This window comes from Bos indicus x Bos taurus, chromosome 13 (assembly GCF_003369695.1).
Source record: "Bos indicus x Bos taurus breed Angus x Brahman F1 hybrid chromosome 13, Bos_hybrid_MaternalHap_v2.0, whole genome shotgun sequence".
Taxonomy (NCBI): domain Eukaryota; kingdom Metazoa; phylum Chordata; class Mammalia; order Artiodactyla; family Bovidae; genus Bos; species Bos indicus x Bos taurus.
In genome coordinates this window covers 13308383-13334903 of record NC_040088.1, presented here as the reverse complement: position 1 = coordinate 13334903, position 26521 = coordinate 13308383, and the positions used below count along the sequence as shown (strand labels likewise).

General features: G+C 44.7%; 1 protein-coding gene across 1 annotated transcript in view; it reads right to left on the bottom strand.

Moving 5' to 3' along the window:
* Positions 1-26521, bottom strand: part of CHD6 (chromodomain helicase DNA binding protein 6) — a 153287-nt gene that overhangs the window by 111494 nt on the left and 15272 nt on the right. The window contains exons 3-5 of the mRNA XM_027558527.1: positions 20071-20591; positions 1939-2086; positions 19-168 (exon numbers count right to left, since the gene is read on the bottom strand). Coding sequence (XP_027414328.1) covers positions 19-168; positions 1939-2086; positions 20071-20591 — 819 coding nt within the window. The remainder of the gene's footprint in view (positions 1-18; positions 169-1938; positions 2087-20070; positions 20592-26521) is intronic.

The following is a 26521-nucleotide window of genomic DNA, read 5'->3' as shown; positions in this document are numbered from 1 at the left end:
CCAGCCTAAAGGCCGTACCTCCGCCTGCCAGGCCAGGGTCGAAGCTGAGAGGGCGGACGTCCGGCCGGCCCCAAGCACGGCAATGGTCTCCCCGTCATCGTCCACCACCTTGAAGTCCAGGTCTTCGTTGTATTTTCTGCGCTTCACTTGCCGTCCTGAGCGTCGTTTCTGCAGGACAAACACACCCGCCAGAGACGCTCAGTGAGTCGGAGGGAAAAGCACGCACAAGGACACCCTCGCCTTACTACACTCGCTCACACTCTCCGACTTTCCCAGAAGGATCTGCCCTGAGCACAACTCTTTTCAGAGCTAAATTCACTCAAAACGGGGCCCAGGTAAGGAGAGGGAGCCACCTTCCTGGATCCACAGAGTAGGAGGTGTAGTCTCAGGATCCAGGGAGATGTGTTTTATTATCTCTACCTGTGTTTTCCCCCTCCTTTCTGGAATTGGTTTCCATTCCAGTGAAACAGGGATGGGAAGTAACTTCATCATCTCCAAGCATAGCCTGAAGCTCCAGGTTTATGACAATGATTTAACAGGTTTTTTTCTGTTTATTTTCAATTTTCCAAGTTCACCAGAGTTTTCATGTACTTCCAAACAACTAAATAATACCAATTTTATTCGGACTTACTTTGAGAATCTCCTAACACCACCCTTTGAAATTCAAGCTGACGTCTTGAGTGTGACAAAACGAGATTCGTGACTCACCATGTAAGGACTTGACTATAATTAAATAACTTATGACCTTTAAGAGAGATAACATCCTACAGCAAAGCAACCCAGTGGCTTTCCTCAAGCAGAAAAACACACGGTTCATCTCTACCCATCACATCCAAGCAGCAGAAACACTTCCGGGAACTATCCACTCAGCCAGCTGAGTCTTCAACACTTAAACCCTACAAAACAAAACGAAAAGCCACACCTCACCCCCACCCTACCCCCCGGCCCTTATTGTCTAAAAGATGCCTCCTGGGCCTCTCTCTGTGTTGTTTCTTTACTGTGTCACCTCAATGACATTTAATTTTACAGGAGAGATTTCACATAAAAAGCTCTCCCTCAATCCCACGTGCAGATTACCATCCCAGAAACATCGAACTACCTGCTGACCCTCATGGACCGGACGTACTTGCTCCTCTGCCAGTCAGGATACTTGGGAGTCACTAACCCAAGTATATAGGCAGTGAAAGGGGGTCTCGGATCTGACTCCCCAGACGTCACAACTTATTCATCACTGTGATGTTAGGAGCCGACACTTTCCTACAGTGAAGATCACAGGACTTAAGGTATAGTAAGTTGATCTTATCCTAAATGGCCCCTTGTGGGAGCAGAGCCCAGATAAACTGCTGCGGTTGTCAGAGGAAACAGCACTTTGAAATATCAGAATTCAAGTCCAAGAGACGCTGCCTCAACTCAAGGGAGAAAACTCCTACCAATGTCTCACGCCCATTTTGGTGCATCTTCAGAAATCTCAATTTGGGTGGGCCACTCATTTCCCCAAATTTTCCTTCCCATCTTGGCAAAAGAAATCCATCCCTGACTTTCCCAGCATCTGGGATTATGAACGTGTCCTCATGCAGACTGGCTTATTAGCACCCCGAGCCATCAACGCATCACCTACAAGGCGAGAGAGGCCCTCGGAGCCTCATCTACTTTGGACCACACTTCCCCTCTCCACGTTCCCTCTCACTGCAGCCTGATACCATGCGACTCTCCTGGAAGGAAGCCAACACTGCTAAACCGCTGGGAGATTGTTAGTCTAAGGACCAGGATGCTAGATAAAGAGCCTTGTGGTCACCCACTAACATGGGGAAAGCCCAGCCTAGGTCTGGGTGCGAGGGAAGCGGGCTGGAGACAGGGAGAGAGGAGTACCGGGATGAGCGTCAGCGAGACCCCACCCCGCAGCCGCAGTGCCCGCTCGGGCTCCCGGCACAGTGGTACCTGGCTGTCTGCAGACTCAGTGGACTCCTCGGGGCTCCGCAGGGATGGGTTCGGCAGGCCCTGGTCCAGCTCTAAACTCTCCACTGCGGTTTCACTTTTCCTTTTTCCTTTCTTCTTTTTCTCCACTGGGGTTGGTCCTTGCTCCTTGCTACAAGGAGAAATTCAGAATTAAAACTGTTGGGCAGTTCTTAAGCTAAGATTTCTCATATGATTCAAGTTACGAGGGTACATCCTGGAATTCTGGGGCCAGGAGAGGCTTTAATGGGAAAGCAGCAAGAGTTTCCTGTCAGAAATTTGCAGGAAAAAGGGAAGAAACATCTACATGGGTTGATGTAAAATTCACTTTTTTTTTACACCCCTATCATGACTACTATAGATAGGATTAATGTGATACGAAGTAAAATGATACAAACATCTCCCCACCCCCCAAAAAACCCCACTTTCAAATAAACGTTCAAAACTGAAGACAACACTGCCACAGCCCTTGAGGAGGTCACGTGGATAAAATTCCGACCACCCAGAGCCATCGCCCACGGCAGGAGATGGATGCTCCTTGAGAGAGGTGGAGATGGGCAAAATTCACTGTGCAAGGCCCTGCTAAGACGGCAGCATCTCCAATAAGCCTTTTTGGCCCCTCCTGGCTGATAAAATCCCTTTTCTACACTCCCAAGCACCGCAACGGCTTCCTTTGTGGCTCAGCTGGTAAAGAATCCACCTGCAATGCAGGAGATCTGGGTTCAATCCCTGGGCTGGGAAGATCCTCTAGAGAAGGGAAAGGCTACCCGCTCTAGTATTCCGGTCAGGAGAAGTCCATGGACTGTATAGTCCATGGGGTCCCAAGGAGTCGGACACGACTGAGCAACTTTTACTTTCCTTCAAGCACCTCAACTGTGCTTTGCCTAAGGCATTCAAACTTTGATCTTTCACCAGAGTGACACCAGGCTCAGAACTAAACAGGACCTCGGATCCTCTGCAGTGACTTGATCAACATGTGCTGAATGGATGAACAGTTTACACTTCTCTGTGCTCTCCCATCAGACACTAAGTTCCCAGAGGGCAGTATGCGCTTAAGTTCTGTATTCTTCATAAAGCATACCAAGGATTCGATAAAATATTCATTGGATACATGGATGCACTAATGGATGCATACAACTGGGGAGATTTGGGAAAAACACACTTGAGCAAAGATACAGAATTTTGACAGAAGACAATAATAATAATAATTGCAGCTAATTTGTATGTAACACCTACTACATGCAGACACAGTTCTCTAAACTTTTACATGGATTATCTCCTTTATTCCTCAAAGCAACCATTTAAGGCAGATAGCATTAGTATCCTAATTTCATCAAGAAAAACAGTGAGGTTAAGATTTCCAGGGTAACACGCTAGTAAATGGAAGAGAAAGTATTTAAACCAGGCACGCGCATAGTCACCATGACGTTCTTGGGGAACGGAAGAGTGCTAAAAGACAGTCTGTGCGGCTGGATGACGGGACAGGTGAAAAGCAGCACTAAGCTGATGCAGCTGGAAAGATCCCGGGGTACGTGAGGCTGGAGAGCTTAGACTCATGCTGCATGAAAAGGGCACAATGCAAGACTGGGCAAGGGAGAAAGAAGACTCAAGCGACATGTGATCAGAGAAAACGCAAGGGTATAAATGATGTGAAAGATCCGACAGAAGCAGAACCAGTAAGTCTTGGCAGAAGGTGGAGATGAGGAAAGAGCCACAGTTACTGGTACTTCCCATCCGGTGAGTCACTGCAAGGTGTGGGGGAAGACAGGGACAGGGACGGAAGACCCAGTGGGAGGCACCCGTGGGGTCAGTCTGCTTCTCCCAACACCCTTCACCCTTTCGCACGTGGGTCACTCATCAGGTGGGCAAAAACCCAGTCTTACCCTAGATTCCGTAGGCTGAAGACTGGCTTGCCTACCTATCAGCAAAGTTCTTTATGAACTTGTTTTGACCCAAACTTAGGAAATGAAACTCGGGGGCTGGGGGTGGGGATCAGGGGAGAAAGACCACTTCCTACCAGTTTCAGGACAGAAGACTCCAGTGAAAAGAGTTTTTAAAAAGATGTCCGTCCAATTTTCACTGGAATATTTATCTCATGTAACGTGGCTCTCACTAAGAAAATTACATAGAAAATTACAATTTATATTCTACAAAGCACTTAAGTGTTTCCTGTCTCGTTTAACTGTAGCAACAGCAATTCTGCGAGGGAGCCAGGGCAGGTGAGCCTCATGTTCCAGATGTACAAACAGGTTTAAGAAGCACAAAGGCCCCAAAGCCAGCAGCCAAGCAGAAGCCGGTGCTCAGCTCAGCTGACTCACAATCCCCTCACTGTTTACACTGTATCATGTTTCCTGCCTCCTTTTTTCTTTTTAAATCCCCAGTCTCCCTTTCAACAAATGCAAAAACTTCAAATTTCTCTTAATCTTCTTGGAATTTCAAAATAATCACCAAAAGAATTGGTTACAAAACACTCCAATAACTCAGATATACCAAAAAAGAAAAAGAAAAATTCCTAACTCCATAGATGATTGTCTCAACAGAAGAAGGTATGTGCTTCATTTTTTGGACACACATTTAGAAATAGTAATATAAATATAGTCACCATAATAATCACATGCTTGGAATCCCATTTAATCTTCTGTAAAATCTTAAATCCTTCCAACATTTGAAATCAATCTTATCTTTCTACGAAACATAATTTCATTTTGGAAAACTTTATCTATATATGTTTAATCTCCATTTTAAATATTCATTATATGGATGGGCTAGAAACATGTGCTTCATTGTGAAAATATCCTGCTCAAAACTAAATTAAGCTTAAGACAGAATTAAGGAATAGAACCTCCTCAAAATACTCAACCTTACTATAAGACGTGTATATATTTGCCTTCCATGTTTTCAGAAACACATTAAATGATGACAAGGAGGAGCTGTAGTGAGGCCCCTCCAAAGTCAAGCCTGGGGCACCATGGGTTTCCTAGCCAGAAGTTGGGTGTGGGGTGGGGTGGAGGGAACAACTTCTTAAATATACATGAGTAAAACAGGAACAAGTCTAGTGATACTTGCTTACCTATTGGAGAAGGCAATGGCACCCCTACTCAGTACTCTTGCCTGGAAAATCTCATGGACTGAGGAGCCTGGTGGGCTGCAGTCCATGGGGTCGCTAAGAGTCGGGCACGACTGAGCGACTTCACTTTCACTTTTCACTTTCATGCATTGGAGAAGGAAATGGCAACCCACTCCAGTGTTCTTGCCTGGAGAATCCCAGAGATGGGGAAGCCTGGTGGGCTGCCGTCTCTGGGGTCGCACAGAGTTGGACATGACTGAAGCAACTTAGCAGCAGCAGCAAGAAGATACTCTATCGAGAAATCTTCATAGTGATATTCTGAATATTACCTTTGACAGAAGAATCAATTTTGATTTTCAAAACTTTTTGCTGGAGCTCTTTTGATAAAGACAAGTATCAGGAAGAAAAGATTCCTTGTGAGCTTATAAATGGGACTTTCAAATAGGATATCAAGAAAATACCACCTGAATTCATCCTCTAGGAAGACTAGGTAAAATGTGTTTTCCCCATCTTCGAAATGAGTTTTAAAAAACTTACACTTGAGAGTTTTATCAAATGAAGACATTTTAACCCCCACTTTGTTACAGATGGATTTGGACCATGAATGTACTGTTTTCTCCTTTGGGTTCTAGGTTCTTCAAACATAGTAGTCAAATAATATGTAACAAAATTACCTATGTATGTACCCTTTGATCTAACAATTCCATTTATAGGAATATATTCTAAAGATACACCTCCATCAGTATGAAACACATATGCATGTGGTTATTCAACATTGTTTGATAATTTAAAAATAACAAAAAACAACCTAAATGTCCAAACATAAGTGATGAATAAATGAGGATACATAGAAAGGAGAACTATGCAGCTGTAAAAACAATTAAGAAAGAATTCTATAAACCACCATGGAATGATTTCTAAGATATATTGTTAACAGAAAAAAGCAAAGTGCAAGAATATACTAACATGCTACTTTTTATGAAAGAATAAAGAGAAAATAAGAAACCTTGCATATATCTACTTATTTTACAAAAAGAGACACAAAGAGGATAAACCAAATAAAGCAAGGGGTAAGTATCTTTTTATACAGATTTGCGTTTTGGAAGCATGTTACATACACAAAAAAATTTTTTTAATGAAAGATGAAAACAAGTTGAAATAAATAAATCTAGGTGTTTTTCAAATGAAAAACACAACCAGACTCAACAGATGAAAAAAAAAAATCTCATTAATTTATAAACACAGTATCCGACTATATACTTTCAGTTTTGGGGAGAAGTGAGGAAAACAGCAAACAAAAGGTGAACTCTCTTTGGTAGGCGTATAAGGGAAGCAGTTCTGAAGCCATTTTAGCTGTGGTAATAGGATTAAACAAATTAGTAAATGTGTTGATGTGAGGAGCTGTGGTTCTCACCAGGAAGACATAAACACGAAATGTAAGGCAAGGAAGAGATTGTGGGAGGCCTCTAAACTGGAGGCCTCCGTGTGACACATGCTTTCTAAGGTAAGTATATGTATGAACACATGCATACCAACGTGTGCATGTGCATTACGAGTATACTGTGTGTGCATGTAGATGTGTATCCATGTGCACGCACAGGTATGTACACGTGTTTGTCTTGTGTATTTCCCCCTAGCTTTGACAACTGAGAAAGCCAACAAGCAAAGACACTCCAAACTCAATCTGCACACACAACTCTCAGATTTTGGTTTCGAATTCCAAAGTTCCGCACAAAAATGGCTGGTTCCAAGAGAAGGAAGTTGTAATATCAGCCTGAAACATTCTGTGTTGTAAAGTAAAGGGAATGCCCAAAAAAGCGAAGGCAGCACGTCAAAAGGGCACAGGAGTCAGCTGGAAGAACTCTCCTTGGTCAAAACTGGGGCCATGTGAGCACGAAAGTAATTAAGGTCAGTAATGAATTATAAGCCATTGAAAATGGTAAGAATCCGTACCAATGATAGACAGACAGACAAATAATGAATAAATAAGGGGGAAAGGAAAGCTCCTGCTTATTATACAATCCAAACAGTAAATGTAGACAGAGTGGTGGAGTTGGAAAATCATTTTGTAACCACTGCAATCAAGATAAGTATAGTCCAGAACCATCAAGGAATGCTAAATCTGGGGGAGAACAACCTGAAGAGACACAGGATATTTGCATGATTTAAAGCGTGTCTTTCCACAGACTGTACGGAAACAAAAGCAATAACTAAACAAATGGTTATGAAAATGGCATAACTCTTAAAAAGATACACTGGAGCATTTAGGGATAAAAAGGCATGATATCTGCAACTCATTCTCACAATGGTTGAAGAAAAACCATATAAATTACACACACACACAAACGTAAAAGGCATATATACCTGTACCACTGCTGAAGTGGACATTTACTGCCCAGCACCTTTTTGCTGATAACCAGTACTGACGCCCAAACCACAAGAGTAAGCAGAGAGTCAGGCTGGGCTATGGTGTCCTAGTCCTTTTACTGCAGGAATTGGTCCAGATATGGACACGCGACCTAGCAAGGCCAATGTGGGACTCAGTTCAGTTCAGTCGCTCAGTTGTGCCAGACTCTTTGCGACCCCATGAACAGCAGCATGCTAGGTCTCCCTGTCCATCAACAACTCCTGGAGTTTACTCAAACTCATGTCCATTGAGGCAGTGATGCCATCCAACCATCTCATCCTCTGTCGTCCCCTTCTCCTGCCCTCAATCTTTCTCAGCATCAGGGTCTTTTCCAATAAGTCAGCTCTTCGCATTGGGTGGCCAAAGTACTGGAGTTCCAGCTTCAACATCAGTCCTTCCAATGAACACCCAGGACTGATCTCCTTTAGGATGGACTGGTTGGATCTCCATGCAGTCCAAGGGTCTCTCAAGAGTCTTCTCCAACACCACAGTTTAAAAGCATCAATTCTTCGCCGCTCAGCTTTTTTTATAGTCCAACTCTCACATCCATACATGACCACTGGAAAAACCATAGCCTTGACTAGACAGATCTTTGTTGGCAAAGTAATGTCTCTGCTTTTTAATATGCTGACTAGGTTGGTCATAACTTTCCTTCCAAGGAATAAGCATCTTTTATTTTCATGGCTGCAATCACCATCTGCAGTGATTTTGGAGCCCCCAAAAATAAAGTCTGCCACTGTTTCCCCATCTATTTCCCATGAAGTGATGGGACCAGATGTCATGATCTTAGTTTTCTGAATGCTGAGCCAACTTTTTCACTCTCTTCTTTCACTTTCATCACTTTCACTTTCATCAAGAGGCTCTTTAGCTCTTCTTCACTTTCTGCCATAAGGATGGTGTCATCTGCATATCTGAGGTTATTGATATTTCTCCCGGCAATCTTGATTCCAGCTTGTGCTTCCTCCAGCCCAGTGTTTCTCTTTATACTCTGCATAAAGGCTCCTTCCTTTAAAAAAAAAGGACTAATTTCTGGCAGGAGTGGGCAGGAAAATGAATAATCTCTTTCCTCCTAGGTCCTAGGTCTGTTAAGCTATGAGCCCAGAGATATGGGCAGGCACAGTTCAATCTGGAGAAGGAAGGCAGTCGTCAAAGATGGAGCCAACACCCAAAGAGGCTCAGGAAGGCTGGGGGACAAAGACTTCTGTGGAGTTCCTGACTAGAGCCCTGGGTTCTGACTCCCTAAACCAGGGAACCACTTGTTCCCCTTTTTCTTACGTTCGTTCACGTTGGGTTTATGTCCCTTGCAACCAGTGCAGTTCTCATAATACAAAGGCCTACTATTCTCATCGTTTAACAACACTTGAGGCCACATCAAAGCCATCTAATTTTTATAATCCTTGCTTTTCCAGCTTTCAGAGTTAGAACAAATTACATTACAGGACAGGAAAAAAAAATGGCAAACAAGATTTTAGAGGCTCAAAGTACCTATTTTTAGTAGTAAAATTCAACTTGAGTTTATAACATATATCCATATGTCCACTTTAAAGAAAGCATCTATCAGGTATTTATGACATGCAAGAAACTTCCAACATATAAACTGTATCATCCATGCAGGACAAGGATCAGGTATGACCAACAGCAGTTCATTAGCAGCCCTCAGCCCCAAAACGCTCTCACATCCTGTCTACTACACAGTCTCATCAGCCAAGATTTTATACACCTTGACTCTTCACAGTTTGCATTAGAAAAATAAGTACGCTTTTTTTGAGGGGAATGGATCGTTTAGGGAGTCTGGAAAGGACATGTGCACACTGCTATATTTAAAATGGATAACCAAAGTGTCACTCTGCTCAGTGTTATGTGGCAGCCTGGATGGGATGTGAGTCTGGGGAGAATGCATAAATCTATCTGATATTCATCTGAAACTATCACAACATTGTTAATCAGCTATCCTGCAATACAAAATGAACAGTTAAAAAAAAGAGAAGAAAAATAAGTACCCTTTTTGCCTTCCATGTAGAAAATTATAGTATTAATCACAAGACAGACTTCCTCAAATTCTCCCAGCTCCATCTCCAGTTCCCTACCTCTAGCTTTGTTTGCTTGAATTGAGAGTTAGAAATTGAGTGCTGGATCTGAGTACTAGAAGAAAAGCCTGGGTGCGCGTCAGAACACTGAGATTCATGGCTATGAGTCTTATTATTAACTTTTCCCCATGGATTCCAGGTATTGAAAAATTTTTATCTACCGGACAAACTGCATTATTTCAAATGACTCATCTCCTCATTTTAACATTAAACTTGGCAAAATGCTCATGAAGGTTTTAGCAGGAAACAATCAGTTACTTCCACAGTGAGTTGCCATAATCCCCAAATTCAGGACAACTGAAAACAGCACATGAGGTCAATCATTGCTTCCACAAATGTGCATGCCCCTGGGAGCCCAGCCTGGGAGCCACTGCCCCACTCGGGGAACGACTCTCCAGAATAGCTTCTATCCAGGCCTCGCCACAGGCTCGGAGCCTGTTCCAGGAAGGACAGTACTGAAACCCTGGGCGTTACTCCAGGGAGCTCATTTGCACACTTAATCCAGCTTTTACTTGCTACCCATATTCATCCCATCTATACACACAGGGCTGACTTTAGCACGGATTTTTTCAAGATATTGGTTCAAAGAAAAACACCCCCCTGAAACTATTGGTTTTGGTGTAGATGGAGTTATCTACAGACATGATGTGAATTGTATCTCCCTGTTCTCAGAACCTCTAATCACATCATTAGCATCATCAAAACAAAGATTATGCAAGTTTGTGACATTCTAGCTTTAAAAAAAAAAAAAAAAAAAAGAAACAAAAACATTACAGGGACTTCCCTGGTGGTTCAGTGGTTAAGAATCTGCCTGTCAATGCAGGGGATGTGAGTTCAATCCCTGGTCCAGGAACTAGGATCCCACATGCCGTGGAGCAGCTAAGCCTGCGTGCCTCAAACTAACAGAGGCCAAGTGCTCTGGAGCGTGAAGACCACAAGTAGAGAGAAAATGGGCGCCACCCTGAGGAGCCCCGCATGCCACAACTGAGACCTGATGCTGCCAAATAAATAATTTTTTTAAAAAAAATTACATACTTATAAGATGACAAGGCAGAGTTAACAAACTTATTAAAAGTGATCACAGCAAATGAAAATACTTTTTTTTTTAACATAGAAGGGCTTCAAATGAAACATACAAGCCATCCCTACTTGCACCAAATCCCACTTGCCAGAAAGATCTGCTCTTGACAGATACCTCTCTCACTCCAAATACATTCTTGCCTCTAGTTCTTTATTCATCAACATTAAGCAACTGCTACCCACATCCTAAAGTCGATCAGCTTAGATCTTATATATCTCCCCTATTCCTTTCTCTGCTCAAAATTTTTGATGAATGAGAGCAACCATGTTTTAAATTTTCATTCATTCTTTTTGTTTTCTGACTATGTCTTTTTCCTGATTACACATTTCTTGTTTTGCAGACATGGTATTGATCATCTTGGATATGAGGACATTAATTTGAAATCTTTATGGCTTCTTTGCCTTGAACTGCTTTTTCTGAGGACAGCTGTCCTGGTCAGTCAGTCCTCTTCTTCCTGCTGCTCTACTGCTTCTCCTCAGGGTCTGCGGATCTCTGGCGGCCGATTAATATTTAGCGTGAAGGAGGCTGATAACACAGGGGCTGGTGAGGCTCCCTGCTGCTGAGTTAAGTCACTTGCTCCAGCAAGCCTCACCCCTGAATGGGAGGCCTGACCTGGGACTCTGCATACACAAGGGGCTGCCCCTCTCTCCCCTTTAAGGGGTTTGGGCAGGGAAAGGCAAAGAAGCCTGTGCCCCCTTCTGGTGGATGTCAGCCTGCCCAACTGGAGCCTAGACCCTCTTCCAGAACAAGCTGCTCCGCATCTTTAGAATTACTGTCTGACTTCAGCCTGGAGCTGCCAGATCACGCAGCTGCTCTGCAGATGGTCCCCGACCTGCCACCTCCAGCCCCGGCCCCTCTCCAGGGCTGCGGGGGCCACCACCAGGGGGAAGTACTTCCGCCTCTGCTGCAGACATGGCTCCTGCATGTGCTCTGAGCGGGGACGTCCTCCACAGCATTCACCCATCAATACTTGACCAGGGGCCCCCCACATCTGGAACTTTGTAACACCTCCCATCTTTGAAGAATTTATTCCCTTCTGTTCTTCCTGTCATTTCATTAAGTGAAAATCTGGTGAAGAAGGGAAAATAACAGCATGCTTGATCTACCATTTTAAAACTGGAAACCCCCCAAACATCACATTGCTATTAAGTCTTTTCTCATCTATTAATTCCTTTAATAACTGACTCAATTGCTTTAATAACGCAGTACTCTTTCAAGGGACTCCCTAGATCAGAACTGAAACACTTTTTTTTTGGGCTCGTGGGATCTCAATTCCCTCACTGGGGACTGAACTGAGGCCATGGAAGTGAAAGCACAGAATTCTAACCACCATGCCACCAGGGAACTCCCTGAAATACTCTTAATTCTCTAAATCCTTTCAGCTATTCTGTATATTAGGTTCTTTCACTTGTTTATATTTTTGCCTGTTTTAGGAACACGTGCCAGGCTGTTTCTCTAACTTGTGAAAGTCCCTCGATGGCAAGGCTCAGAGATACCTCTGAGGCATCTTCCTTCCTCCACTGTCCCATTCCCAACAGAAGTGCTCATTAACGAAGCAAGGTACGCAGGAGGTAATACATACATACTGGATAAATAAAGGAGCAGGTATTCACCTAGCATTACTGTTTCCTTATGGACCGAGTAAAGGTTTCCTATACCCCAGACCCTAATTCAGAAAGCTCTGAGGGGACTTCTCTGGTGGTCCACTGGTTAAGAATCCACCTGTCATTGCAGGGGCAACGGGTTCGATCCCTGGTCCAGGAACTAAGATGTCACGAGCTGTGGAGCCATTAAGCCCACGCCCCACAACATCTGAGCCCACGTGCTTCAACTAGTAGGCCCACACCCCCTGGAGCCCGCGCTCTGCAACAGGAGAAGCCACCGTAGTGAGAAGCCCGTGCACTGCAGCTGGAGAGCAGGCCCGGCTTGTCACAACTAGAGAAAGCCCGTGTGCAGAAACGAAGACCCAGTGCAGCCCAATTGATTAATTTTAAAAAGTATATATAAAAAGAAAATCCTAAGAATTACAGAATAAGAACTACAGGAGCTCTTACAAAAATAGGAACAGAGATTTAGTCCAAAGCTTCAGAGGTAGGTCTCTGACATTATCATTTAGTTTTCTTCCCTACTTAACAGAAAGCCCAGTAGCTTCTAAGCAGAGGGTCTCTACTCAGAACTCATTTATGTCTTTATATTTGCTTCTTTCTCCTAATAAAATGATCAGAATGTAAAAACAAGTCTCCCAACAGAAAGAATCCTGTCAATGGACTCTCATGAACCTAAGTTCAGCCTCCATAAAGATCTGCACTCTAAACAAAGACAGGTGATTCACCTTCGAGCAGTGAGGCAGAGCTGACCTGGTTGAATTTTATTACCTCTCCTGCTTCATAGTTCTTAGCTGACTCACAGCTCAAACAGTTACATAATCAGAAGGTTTGGGGCTTACCTTTTTTGAAGCGAGCATCAAAGAAAAAAATCAAAAAATGTAAAATCTTTCTCCTAGGACGTTATCAAATTTATTGGATTTGGGATAAAAATCTGCTGTGGGTTGACAGATCCAAACAAATGGGGGTAAAAAGCTGAGCACAGAAATTGGGGCTAATCAGAGTATTCATTTCTTTTCATTTTGGCTTTTTCATTCCTAGCAGATATCACATAACCCTTCACTTATGCCAGCACATGGATTCATTTCTTGACTTTTGAGAGACAATATAAACCAGCCCCAGCTCTGACATATGTGGAAATTCCAAAACGTATATGCTCTGCCCTTAACCAGCAACATGGACACCGACACTCAAGACCCTGGCTTACAAATGCGACCTCCCTCTCTGTCAAAGCGCTTGGCTCCTGGTTTGCAAGAGTAACTCAAAGAGCCATAAACCTACCCCTCAGATTTTCCCTGGATATTGAGTAGGGCCCGATGGCTTCGTATACACTGGAACCGCTCATCTTTCCTGCTCACCAAGCCGTGCTTTAATGCCATGAATCTGACTTTTACTAAAGGCCGTTTTTAAGAAAGAAATACAAAATTCATAGGCACTCAGAACTGTTTGATGCAAAAAAACCATTGAGGACAGTATCCATTACATCATGTGGTGCTGCCCAGTAAGAAATTTCTTTCTCAACTGGTAAAAATCTGACCTGCTTGACGAGCTGGCCCGGTGCTTTTCTAATCTCAAAGTGTTTTCCCAAAGCCCTTATCAACATTACCTGACCCCGCAAACCTGCCTACCCCTAGGTCCCACGCTGCAGCTGTGTGGGCCATGGTGTCCATGTATGCACAGGTTTGTGTGTGTGTTTCTAAGAGGATTTGTATCTCTGTGTGTCTGTGTCTCTGGGTGTCTTCTGTGAGAATGCCAGTGGCCCCATTCTCCTTAGGAAAGGTACTATAATTTTAAGAAAAGCAAACTGTACTGGTGAAATTTAAATTTCACAGTCAGGGAAATGACAGAAAACCTAAATCAGCTTCCTGGAGGAGCTTTCCTGCTTAAGTTTTATATAATAAAGGAGTGAACTAGGCTCACACTCCAGGGTAACTTGCAGGTAAAGGGAGAGGGTAGTTTTTGTTTTTTAAAGGCTCCTGCTACCTGAGTTGTTTTTATCCCCTAAGCAATAAACGAATATTAGTCACTATTAATTATTATCCTTGAAAAGGAAAATTCGCTAGACCCTATCATCTGTTAAGGAGAGAAACTGTGTTCAATTAGCTGCTGCCTCAAATGCAAAGAGAAATAGAACAGGAAAAGGTTGGGGTCATCTTTGTCCCTGAGAGGATCCTATCGAGTGTGCGAACTGAAATTCTGTAGAAGAGGGGCCGTCTCCTACAGATAAAAACCAGTTTCTCTTAACACTAGGCTCTCCCCACTTTTATCCATTGCCATCTTCCCTAGCAAGGCGAAAAGAGGTGCAAAGCTGCAGAGAACAAAGTGGGTTTTGTGGTCAGGGGAGCCTGGTGCCAAATCCTGACAGTGCTGCCCATTAGTTTGGCATCTTGGACAAGTTACCTTGAAGTTTTCATTCCTAAAATAATAAAATTTATGGGATTAAAATATTTAATCATAACTCCCTACTGTTATTTAACAATGGGAGTGACTGTACAGTAACTTGTATGGCTCCTGTTTTTGGGAGAAGAGCTCTAACCATTGGTTCTAAGAACACAATTATATTATATATATATGTAATACTTTAAAATGATATATAAACTACACAAACACACACATACCCCCTTCTACGTGTCCAACAACCTGACAAACCTCTCTGCTGACAACCTCAGCTGTACGTCAAGGCTGTGTACTGTCACCCTGCTTATTTAACTTATATGCAGAGTACATCATGAGAAATGCTGGGCTGGAAGAAGCACAAGCTGGAATCTAGATGGGCGAGAGAGGTATCCTCAGATATGCAGATGACACCACCCTTATGGCAGAAAGCGAAGAGGAACTAAAGAGCCTCTTGATGAAAGTGAAAGAGGAGTGAAAAAGTTGGCTTAAAACTCAACATTCAGAAAACTAATTCGTGGCATCTGGTCCCATCACTACATGGCAAATAGATGGGGAAACAGTGGAAACAGTGACAGACTTTATTTTGGGGGGCTCCAAAATCACTGCAGATGGTGACTGCAGCCATGAAATTAAAAGATGCTTATTCCTTGGAAGAAAAGTTATGACCAACATAGACAGCATATTAAAAAGCAGAGACATTACCTTGCCAACAAAGGTCCATCTAGTCAAAGCTATGATTTTTCCAGTAGTCATGTATGGATGTGAGAGCTGGACTATGAAGAAAGCTGAGAGCTGAAGAATTGATTATTTTGAACTGTGGTGTTAGAGAAGACTCTTGAGAGTCCCTTGGACTGCAAGGAGATCCAACCAGTCCATCCTAAAGGAAATCAGTCCTGAATATTCATTGGAAGGATTGACGCTGAAGCTGAAATTCCAATGTCTTGGCCATTTGATGCGAAGAACATTGGAAAAGACCCTTATGCTGGGAAAGACTGAGGGCAGGAGAAGAAGGGGATGACAGAGGATGAGATGGTTAGATGGCATCACTGACTCAACGGACGTGAGTTTGAGTAAACTCCAGGAGGTGGTGATGGACAAGGAGGCCTAGTGTGCTGAGGTCTACGGGTCACAGAGAGTAGGACAGGACTGAGCAACTGAACTGAACTGACAACCTCGGGGACACAGAAGACACAGAGCATGGTGGTCCTGACCTTGGGCACTTCACTTCTACTGAGGAGACAAATACATACATGAAAACCCCGCGTTATGACTGAGAGACAGCCTACAGCAGAGCTTAGTGTACAGGACTGGGAGTCAGGACATCTGAGTCTATGACACACCCTTGCAAACAAGTCACTTCTCTGCAGGTCTCTGTTTCCCTGGTCGCAACGCGGCAGGGCTGCACTAGATGTCTTTTATTCAAGGTCCAAAACTCTTGATTTGTGATGCCAGTGAGGCCCCGAGAGCTGTGGGATGGGATGCTCTAGCACCAGGTGTGGGCGTTCTGTGCAGGAACTGGGCGGGATGTGAGCTTGGAGCTGAAGAACGGAAAGGACTTTGGGATACTGAGAGGGGGACCAAGGGCATAATGTTGAAGAGTGATCCAGAGCGGAAGGAACCAAGTACTTCATTTAAGGCCTGAGGAGGACTTCCCTGGTGTCCCGTGGTTAAGAATCCACCCGCCAACGCAGGGGACACAGGTTCCATCCCTGGCCCGAGAAAACTCCACATGCCTCAGAGTGTCAAGGCCCGCGCACCACAACTACCGAGCCGGTGCGCTGCAGTGAGAAGCCCCAAATGCAACAAACGGTGGCCCACTCACCAAAAGCAGAGAAAGCCCACGTGCAGAGCGATGAAGATCCAGCACAGTCAGAAATAAAATTTAAAAAATTTCATAAAGGCCTAATGAGGTCAATCTAGCTGGAAAGGTCTGTTGTCGGAGACCAGGCGGCAAGGAGAGGTGAGACCCCCAAAGGGTTTGGGGAACAGAAAAAGGAGCCTGATTCTATGCTGGAGGCAGAGGGAACAATCAGAAATGTCTGAGTAGGTGTAACTTAGACGGAATCCCACTTCCCTGTCCCCATGTCTTCAGGCTTCCCTGTTCCCGAGGAGGGCACGATACTGGAAACATACTTTATCCCTTCTTATAATTCCTCTCACTTGCCTGACCTTCTCTGATGGGCACCTAAGGGACTGGAGAGACTGAGAGGAGGAATAAAGCATCCACTGCCCAGAGGCCTCCCTCTGCAGGGCCGCGCCTGCAGTGCTGGTGGGTGAACTCGACCGAGGGCGTAACAGGAAGCCCGATTCTGGCCGCAAGCCATTGCAAGTGTTTCAAGTCGGCCCATCAGTCGTAGAGCTGCTAACTCCACCTCCATCTCGGTGGACCGGTTCCCAGCTGATCTGGAATGGAGAGAGGGAAGAGGGGGCTTGACTGACCACCACCACCAGCTACAAACATAAAAAATGAGGTAACAGCGGGGCTTCAGAAAGATGAGCTAGGCGGCAGCTGGCAAGATGGACTGAAGGAAGAAAAGACCGGAAGCCCTTAAATCAGCTGTGAAGCTCCTCCAACAATCCAAATGTCCCTTGAATCATCTGTAACTGAGGAGTGCGATCCAGGGGCTAATCAATAAAGGCTCAAATCAAAACATGTACTTAAGCCAATCTGCCAGAGAGTAAATCAGAGAACACAAAACATATGACTTAATTATCAACATTTTTTTTTAATCAATTAATGTCCTTTCAGAACTAGAGCTGCCTCTGCTGACTAGTGGCATCGTGAGTAAAAGGAGCCGAAGCAGCTTTATAAATATAAAAAAGACAGAAAGGCTCAACAGTCCTGAACCGGACCTGGGCTACATGGAGGAGTTCCGTGATATCCACTGGTCAATCTTCCACTGCTCCCGTACCAAGGGAGGTGGAAAGCCTCCTGGATCTTGTGTACATTTCTAAAGGGATAACCAGCCCAACTTGTCAGCATTTTCTCAGAAGGTATCTCCTGGATTTCTAAACCTCAAGAGCATCTGCTGTTTTCTCAGTTAGCAAACTCACAAGCACTTATCCAACTCATGTATATTTTATATAGCCTCATTAGGTAAAAATCAATTCCCTTAACATTGCTATGCATACATCTGACACCCAACCTTGCTTTGTCTTCCCTGATGGCTCAGTGGTAAACAATCTTCCTGCAACGTAGGAGATGCAGGTTTGATCCCTGGGGCGGGAAGATTCCCCGGAAGAGGAAATGGCAGCCCACTCCAGTATTCTGGCCTGGGAAATCCCATGGACAGAAGAGCCTGGCGGACTTATGGTTCAAAGAGTCCCAAAGAGTAGGACATGACTTATCACACATCCTGCTTTGTGAAATGCCTCCCCCTCGTTGCCCCAAACGGAATCTATGACAATGTCTATATACTTGTTGCCTTGTCTCACAAAGAGTAAACATGAATTCCTTTAAGAAGTTGATAAAATTACAAGCACCAGAGACCAGTGACTAAAGTGAGCCTGATGCCTCTGACTTTCTATTACCTTCTAAACACAAACCAAACTCCTTATTAGAGCTCTCAGACCCTCCCACCCTGATGGCCTTAATTCTAAAACATCACCCTGGAGGATTCTTTGCTGCTTCCTCTAATAACCAAACTCAGTCACACCACTGGCTCATGTCTGAGTCTCCCTCTTCACAAGTAGCTACCCTGCAGAACCATTTCAGCTTCTCCAAAATAATCTGGAAGTTACTGGCAGAAGATAGAAACTCAACTCGGATACCCCCGCCACAAGCCACTCCACCCACATCAGAGATGAGCCTAGGTTCACTGAGAAAGTGGCTCAATGGACTTCTGAGGTAGCTCAGTGGTAAAAAATCCGCCTGCCGATGCAGGAGACTCGGGTTTGATCCCGGGATTGGGAAGATTCCTTGGAGGAGGAAATGGCAACCCATTTTAGTATTCTTGCCTGGGAAATCCCATGGACAGAGGAACCTGATGGGCTGCAGTACACAAGGTCGCAAAGAGTCAGACATAACTGTGCACACACACAAGTTGCTCATTAGTCAGACTCCTGATTTTACTGACTTCTCTTGACCTTCTGAGGAAGTTAGTTTATGTCCATTTGCTGTGAACTACATTCCTGGGATCCCACCCAAGCCTCTGTGATAAACAAAAGGTAAAATCCCCTGCCAGGGAGAAGAGAGTACATATTATAAGGCAGCTTTAACTTGGATTAGACAATTACCCATCTGGTCCCAACAGACTGTCCTTCTGAAAATGAACCGAACCATAAAATAAATTCTGAGTTGTGGTACAAGGCATTCTAAAATGCTTTCTCTCTTTAAAACTAACGTCCTCTCTGCCTGACCCTATACAGGACTGATGCCCCCATTAGCTTACATCCTGTTAGCAACTGAATCAATTTCTGCACCTTTAATGGGTGCTCCCCGTCTATACTCTGCCTCGGCACTTAGAACTTAAATTCCCCTTAAATATAGAGGAGTTTTGTATGACCTCAGAAAGTTTAAATGTTTTCCACCAAGAATTTAGAAAGAGAACAAAAGACATCACATTTGCATGCACGTGTGCTCAGTCGCTCAATTGTGTCTGACTCTTTGTGACTCCAGGGACTGCAGCCTACCAGGCTCCTCTGTCCATGGGATTCTCCAGGCAAGAATACTGGAATGGGTTGCCATGCCCTCCTCTAGGAGACCTTCCTGACCCAGGAATCAAAGTCATGTCTCCTGCACTGCAGGAGGATTCTTTACCCAGTGAGCCCCCTGGGAAGCGCACTTTTGTACAGCGATGACAAATATTTAGCTCCCTGAATAAAGAGTATGTTTGGATCCTGACAGGATCTCTAGCCAGGGCCCCCTGCGGTCACCTCCAACAGCCAATGTGTCCCCACGCCCTCTTTTCTCTAGACGGGTCTCTACATGGGTCCCTGTGGTCTGTCTCCTCTGGTCTCCCTGACTCACCATTTTCTGAGCACCTGCTGACATGTCAGGCACTGCGTTAGATGCCGAATGAGAGACGCGGACCAGGGAGGCGCCAGCACTAGACGGCTGGCAGCCAGGGGGTCTAGGCAGTCCTCTGTCTGGAGCTCTGCACACATCCCTGGCTCTCCCAGACCCCCAGCACCGACCCGGGGTCTGTGCACGCCTCACCCCCGACAGCTGCCCCTCTGCTGTCTACATGGCTGCTGCTTCCCGAATCACTGCCCACCCCATACACACCTGTGACGTCCCTTCCCCAACACCCTGCGTGTGCTCACATACTTTAATTCTTCTTAATCCAAAAGGAATGGCAAGAAATGGCAGGCACGGTATTAATTAAGGCTATCTTTCTCTCCTCAGGAGGTGAGGAGGTGGGTTTACTTTGGCTCAAAGTGGGGAAGCTCTGTCCAGGGGCTACAGCCTGGCCATGGCCAGCTGGGCTGTGGACGCAGAGCCCAGGGCTGGGGGCGGGAAGAAGGGGACGCACCTGGCCTTCCTGGACTTGGTCCTGGCTGCAGCGTCAGGGCCGCCCCTCTTCTCTTTGGCCTCCCTGGGGCCCGAGGCCTCGCGGGGCTTCCGCGTCTTCTTGGTGCCGTCCTTCTGCTTGGGCTCCCTGGGCTCCTTGGCCTTCCTGGGCTCCTTGGCCTTCCTGGGCTCCTTCAGCTCTCTGGGCTCACGCTTCCTCTTTGGCTTAGGCTCCCTGTCCTTGCTTCCCTTTGCTGCCCCTTCGTGCTCCCCTGGATCCTTTTTCTTGCGTTTCTTCTTCACGCCCGTGCCTCCTCCACCACTGTCCTCCATACCGTTATGGGACGCCGTTTTCCTGGGGAAAAGGGGCCCAGCCTCCTCTTCAACGTCGTACAGCTCCTTTGGGGCTGGACAGTGACTGGCAACATCTTCGATTTTCTCCTCCTGGTCAGTGCTGTGGTCAAATGGGGAGGGGGATGTATAGTCAAAATTGACAGAGGCATCAGACATTGGGGAGTGATTCGGAACTTTTAGACTTGACAACTGCAAGAAACAGAGAAAGAGACAAGCATGTTATTCTTCCACTGCAAGCTTCACACAAACAGTGACGTCAACTGTGAATGCATGGATCTGTTCGGCATCTCCTGAGTGCCTAAAACGTGGCAGTTCCTCCTCTGCTCAGCCATGGGCATATAGCGGCAAACAGGACGCTTTATTGAAAATATCTGCCTCTGCTTGTGTGGAGCAAGGTCCTGGTGGACCAAGTTGGTGTTAGTATATTATGTAGGAAATGTGTATGCCAAGATCTGAAGGCTTTCCATGTTTTACAGAAATCTGAAACACCTTTTTCAACTCCAAGTCTAGAACCGCCAACAACAGTGGTCTCCCACAAAATACCTGTAGATGCCACTGTGCTTATTCGCTCAGTTGTGTCTGACTCTTTGTGACCCTACGGACTGAAACCCGCCAGGCTCCACTATCCATGGGGATTCTCCAGGCCAGAATATTGGAGAGGGTTGCCATGCCCTCCTCCAGGGGATCTTCCCAACCCAGGGATCAAACTCAGGTCTCCAACACTGCAGGCGGATTCTTTATCGTCTGAGTCACCAGGGAAGCCATAGAAGCCACTAGCGGACGCAAAACCTGGGCACACTGCTCCAACCCAGAGTGGCATTTATCATGCTAACACACAAAGTTACTGGCCAAGTGTGCTCCACGATAAAGCTGATGTCAGCAGGGTGATAAGGATATAGGGTCAAGCTCAATGTGTGAGATTTATTTCCCCCAGTCTTCGCTCTCACGTATCATCAAGCAGCATCAACATTCAGCTGGTTTGATTTTCGAACAAGAACACCTGGTCACTCAAAACTGCACCTTTTCTTTTTAACTAAAAACAGTGTTCTGTATGATCATCTAACCTTGTCACCAGACTCAGCACCAGATAACCTCTGAAAGTCACACAGTCATGTCCGACTCTCTGTGACCCCATGGACTATACAGTCCATGTAATTCTCCAGGCCAGAATACTGGAGTGAGTAACCTTTCCCTTCTCCAGACAATCTTCCCAACCCAGAGAACGAACCCAGGTCTCCAGCACTGCAGGCGGATTCTTTACCAGCTGAGCCACAAGGGAGTAGCCTATCCCTTCTCCAGGGGATCTTCCAGACCCAGGAATCGAACCCAGGTCTCCCGCATTGCAGGCAGATTCTGACCCACCAGGGAAGCCCGCCAAAGATAACCTTTGGCCACTCACAAAAAAGCCAGTAACTGTACAGGAGCGTGCTTTACTGTAACAGATGCCTTTAGAAAGTAAGTGTCACAGGTGCTGAAGGCAGCCCTAAAAGGGACATTTCAAAGCCGATTTGGAGCACTGCCAAATAAACGTGCAGCCTCCTAACACCTAACACTGCTTTTAAGGAGACATCCCTTTGGAAGCAGAAGTTATGTCTCATATTTTCAGGAGTGGTGTCACAGAGAACATCTGTCATTTCATAACCACGCTAAGGTTGCCAGTAATCTGACAATACACGGGTGCTAGTTTCCGGAAATAAAGAAGTAACTTACGGAGGACCTGGAAGAGACCAGCAGGCCTTCTAGGACGGTTACACCACTGGATGATGGCTTAGCATCGGCCCCACTTGTGAGTCGCCTGCTCTCTTAACAGGAGGCCTGGCCTGTGCCGAGGGCACAGACACTTGCCAGGTGGTGCGGTTTCCCTCTGGCCTTCTGGTCACCCCGCCTCTGCTCAGACTTCCTGGCCCACCCTGGGAGTGATGGGGTGCAAAGCCCAGCTGCTTATTTCCCTTTCGTTCTTCCCAACTCCCTTTCTTAGCCTGATATTCCCAAACACAACACTGAGAATCCCAGGAGATGATGATGAAAGCAAAGGAGGATTCTTCTGGATTTTTATCATAAACACAGTTCGGGGTCATAAACAAGCCTAAATCTGGAGGGAACTGGTCATTCTGGCAGGACTCACTACTTGGGGGGTGAGGCTGGGGGGACAATTCAGTGTCACTACCTCACTGCTGATTCAGTATTTAAGATGGTTTAGGAAAAAGAAGAGCTAAGTAAACTTCAAAGAAATTTAAATCAATCAACTGTAAGAAAGTGATTTAGATGGTAAAGTTTATGTGTTTTCCATCACAATAAAAAGACAAAAAAAAGTAGGGAGGGAGGGAGAAAGTGAAAGAAAGAAAGAAAAGACAGCAAGAAACTCAATGGGTAACACACCCAGTTAAGGCTGGGATCCTGTGAGCACCTTATCATCCCTGGGATGTTACTAAATTCTGTGCCCGGGACACTCGGCCCTCAGGGAACAAGCTTTTGCTTAGCACGCAAGGGTGGACACACTGAAAAAGGCAGAGACACCCAGGTGTTTATTCAAAGAGACTAAAAGATAACACATTGAAGACCTAATTCTACCAAGGCAGTTCTCTGAAGCTCAAAGTGAGACCCTCTCCTCAGTTCATACCTCATGTTAAGGTCTCTCTTTTGGGGGCTCTCCAGAAAGCTGAGCAGGTAGCTCAGGCAGGTGTGGTGGTACCTAGGTATTCAATCACTAGGCTGTAACAGTAACAGCAGCCAGAGCTACTGAACACACATCAAATGGAGACATTCAGAACTACGCAAAGCATGTTTCATGACATCGCCAATCTTTTTCAACAACCCTGCAGGCTTCTTAGCACAATGATGTCTATTTTGTATAAGGGGAAAGGGAGGATTACTAATTGATGCTAAGTAACGTGCCCAAGGCCATACAACTAATGGCCAAAGGAGCCGGGATTGGAACTCTCTAGCCAAAAGCTAATGTTGGTTTCACTGAGCATTTGACGACACCCCAGGGAAACAGACCACCAGACAAGCATTAACTACACTCGGTCAGAAACCCTAAATGTGACAGTGTACTCAATCGCTTTGGGAGAAGATCAGGTTCTTTATAAAACTAAACACATACTTACCTGATGTCCTAGCAATCCCATTCCCAGGAATCCTACAGAGTTGTCTAGTCCACCTCTCACTTTACAGATAAAATACTCTGTCTTGAGATTTAGAGTTGTTATTTAGTTGCTAAGTCTGTGTCCAACTCTTCTGTGACCCCATGGACTATAGCCCTCCAGACTTCTTTGTCCATGGGATTTCGCAGGCAAGAATACTGGAGCGGGTTGCCATTTCCTCCTCCAGATCTTCCCAACCCAAGAACTGAACCTGTGTCTCCTGTACTGGCAGGTGAATTCTTACTAATTCTTTACCGCTGAGCTACCAGAGAGAAAAGGCAGTTTGTCAAGATATTTTCCTAGGAAGTGGCACAGCTGGGACATCCTGGAGGGAGAAGGGAAACCCAAGCAAGACATGAGCACAATCAACCAGTGTTTAAAAGGCAGAAGTATCCCAAAAGGCAGGTATTAGTAAGCAAAAATATAAAATTTTAATCTTGCAAGTCAATAATTCCTCAGAAAAAAAAATTTTTTTTTTCAAGAGACCTTGTTGGGAGCCTGGAAAAGATATCTGCTGAGGATTAAAAATATAAGACAAAAAATATTTCTTCCATGTATCTCAAGGTCAGCTGGAGGGTGGGGAGGGGAGGGAGGCAAAAGAGTATAAATGAAGTCTCTGTTTCAGCTTCCACCAAGAAGGGCACTAAATTACCCCTTTTGAAAATGGCCTTAAAAGGGACAGACGGCAGATGACCGACTGCAGGAATAGTATCATTTTATATTACACTGACAGCTTAACCAGAATCACGCATCTAGGGAGGCCAGAATGAAGCTGAGAGAGATGGATAAAACACACATCAATGTTAACTCCTAAACCACACTGATAGTAATAAAACATATTTCTTGGGCTCAAAATGAACAATCTACAATATTCCTGGAAAAGACACTTAAAAGATCTGAATCTAGATAAACAGGTTCCCAGACAGACATCCAAGGACAAATCTGGGTTGTTCCCCTGAAGAATCAGGCAAGTCCTTGAAAGTCAAAACAGACTCTAAGAAAATCATCCATGTTACACAATGGAGAGACCCTGAAAAAACTGTGCTAAGTGAAAGAAGTCAGGCACCTTGAAGACCATATATTGTCTCATTTCACTTACATCTCACGCCCAACACAGGCAAGTCCATAGAGACATAAAGGGAGGTATATGGAGTTGCCAGGGGTTGAGGAAAGAAAAAGTAGTGTCTGCGATAGGCTTAAGGTTCTTTTGGGGGTGATGAAAATGTTCTAGAATCAGATAATGGTGAGCTTTACACAATCCTGTGAATAGACTAAAACCATTGAATTACATATTTTAAATATGGAATTTATAGAATGTGAATTATATCTCACTTAAAAAAAATTCAATATAAGAATATACTGACAAGGGTCCTCTCTCTTACGTTGCTAACAGGAGTATCAGTGTTTTTTTTTGGCTGCAACACATAGCATGTGGGATCTTAGTTTCCTGACCAGGGATTGAACCCATGCTCCCTTACAGTGGCAGCATGGAGTCTTAACCACTGCATCACCAAGGAAGTCCCCAGTGTTAACTAGTGAAAGCCTTTTTGCAGGGGAGAGTAGCAAAAACACTAAAATTTTAATCATGGATATGCTTTTAAGTGAGCAATTTCTCTTTGAGAACATAAACTAAGGGAAACATTTAGAAACTCCAAAGTTTATATGTAAGAACACCTGATACAGAATTGTTTTTTAATAGAGTAAAAATAAATATCCTATTTAAAAGTAAACACAGGGAACTCCCTGGTAGTCCAGTGGCTGGAACTCAGCGCTGTCACTGCCAGACTGCTTGGGTTCAGTCCCTGGTAGGGGATCAAGCCCTCACACACCACGCAGCATGGCCAAGTGAATACACAGAACATAAATATCTTATTTGTCAATCTTTAGGAAAACGCTTAAATTAATAGCACATCCACATAGAATAACACTACACAGCCATTATTAAACAAAGTTTTAGCTGACATTTTAAAATTTAAAGTTTAAAAGTTAAAGTTTTTTAGCTGACATTTAAAGTTTTAGCTGACATGTGGGAAAATAAAAACATATATATGTATATACATAAAATCTAATTTTTTAAAATAAGACATCACCACTAGCTTTTTAAAATACATTTTAGGATACATACCATCATTATGTTTGGGAGATAAGACTGTGGGCAAGTTTCACTTCTTTTTCCCAAAACTTTCCCCAAGTTATTACCTGTTTGTCTTTAATTGTTTCCCATGATTAGAAGCTTTATAAGACAGTGACTTTGTGGTGTTCCCCAATATTTTTGTGGCTTATAGTAAAACTCAGTCATGTGGTTATTGGGTGAAATGAGTATTTTCAATTTGAGAAAAAGAAAAAAGTCTACAAAATTGTACATGAAAGCAAAAATGACAATACCTGTGTACAGAAGAAAGAAAATAAACAAAATGTGAACAGTCATTTGAGGCTGTGTAAATTTTTTTTCTTTTTTAATACATAGACATCTAGATTTTCAATAATGAGAATAATACTTTCATGATATTTTCACAGATAAACTTTTCACACGGATGTTTAGCAGAAAAATTTTAAAGACTTGAATGCTAAACAGGAAAAACTGTTTGCCAGACAATTCATGCTCCTCCAAGTCATCACGCTTCAGGAATCGAAGGGAGACTACGAGAGGTGCCAGCTCACGATGACATGTGACTGGGCGCAGGGCATAGTGCCCTCTTCACTGGGGCCGGGCAGGCCCCCGCACACCCTTCACCCAAAAGCACTTCCTCCGGCTTCCACCCGGTGCTGAGCGGCCCCGTGGGGCCCTGCTGTCAGTCTGCTTCAGGGCCGCCCACATTCCCCAGAGAGAAGAAGGTGTTCTGTGTGGTGCTGTTTAGCCGACTCTTTTGCAACCCCATGGACTGCAGTGTACCAGGCTGCTCCGTCCACAGGATTTTCCAGGCAAGAATACTGGAGTGGGTTGCCATTTCCTTCTCCAGGAGATCTTCCCCACCC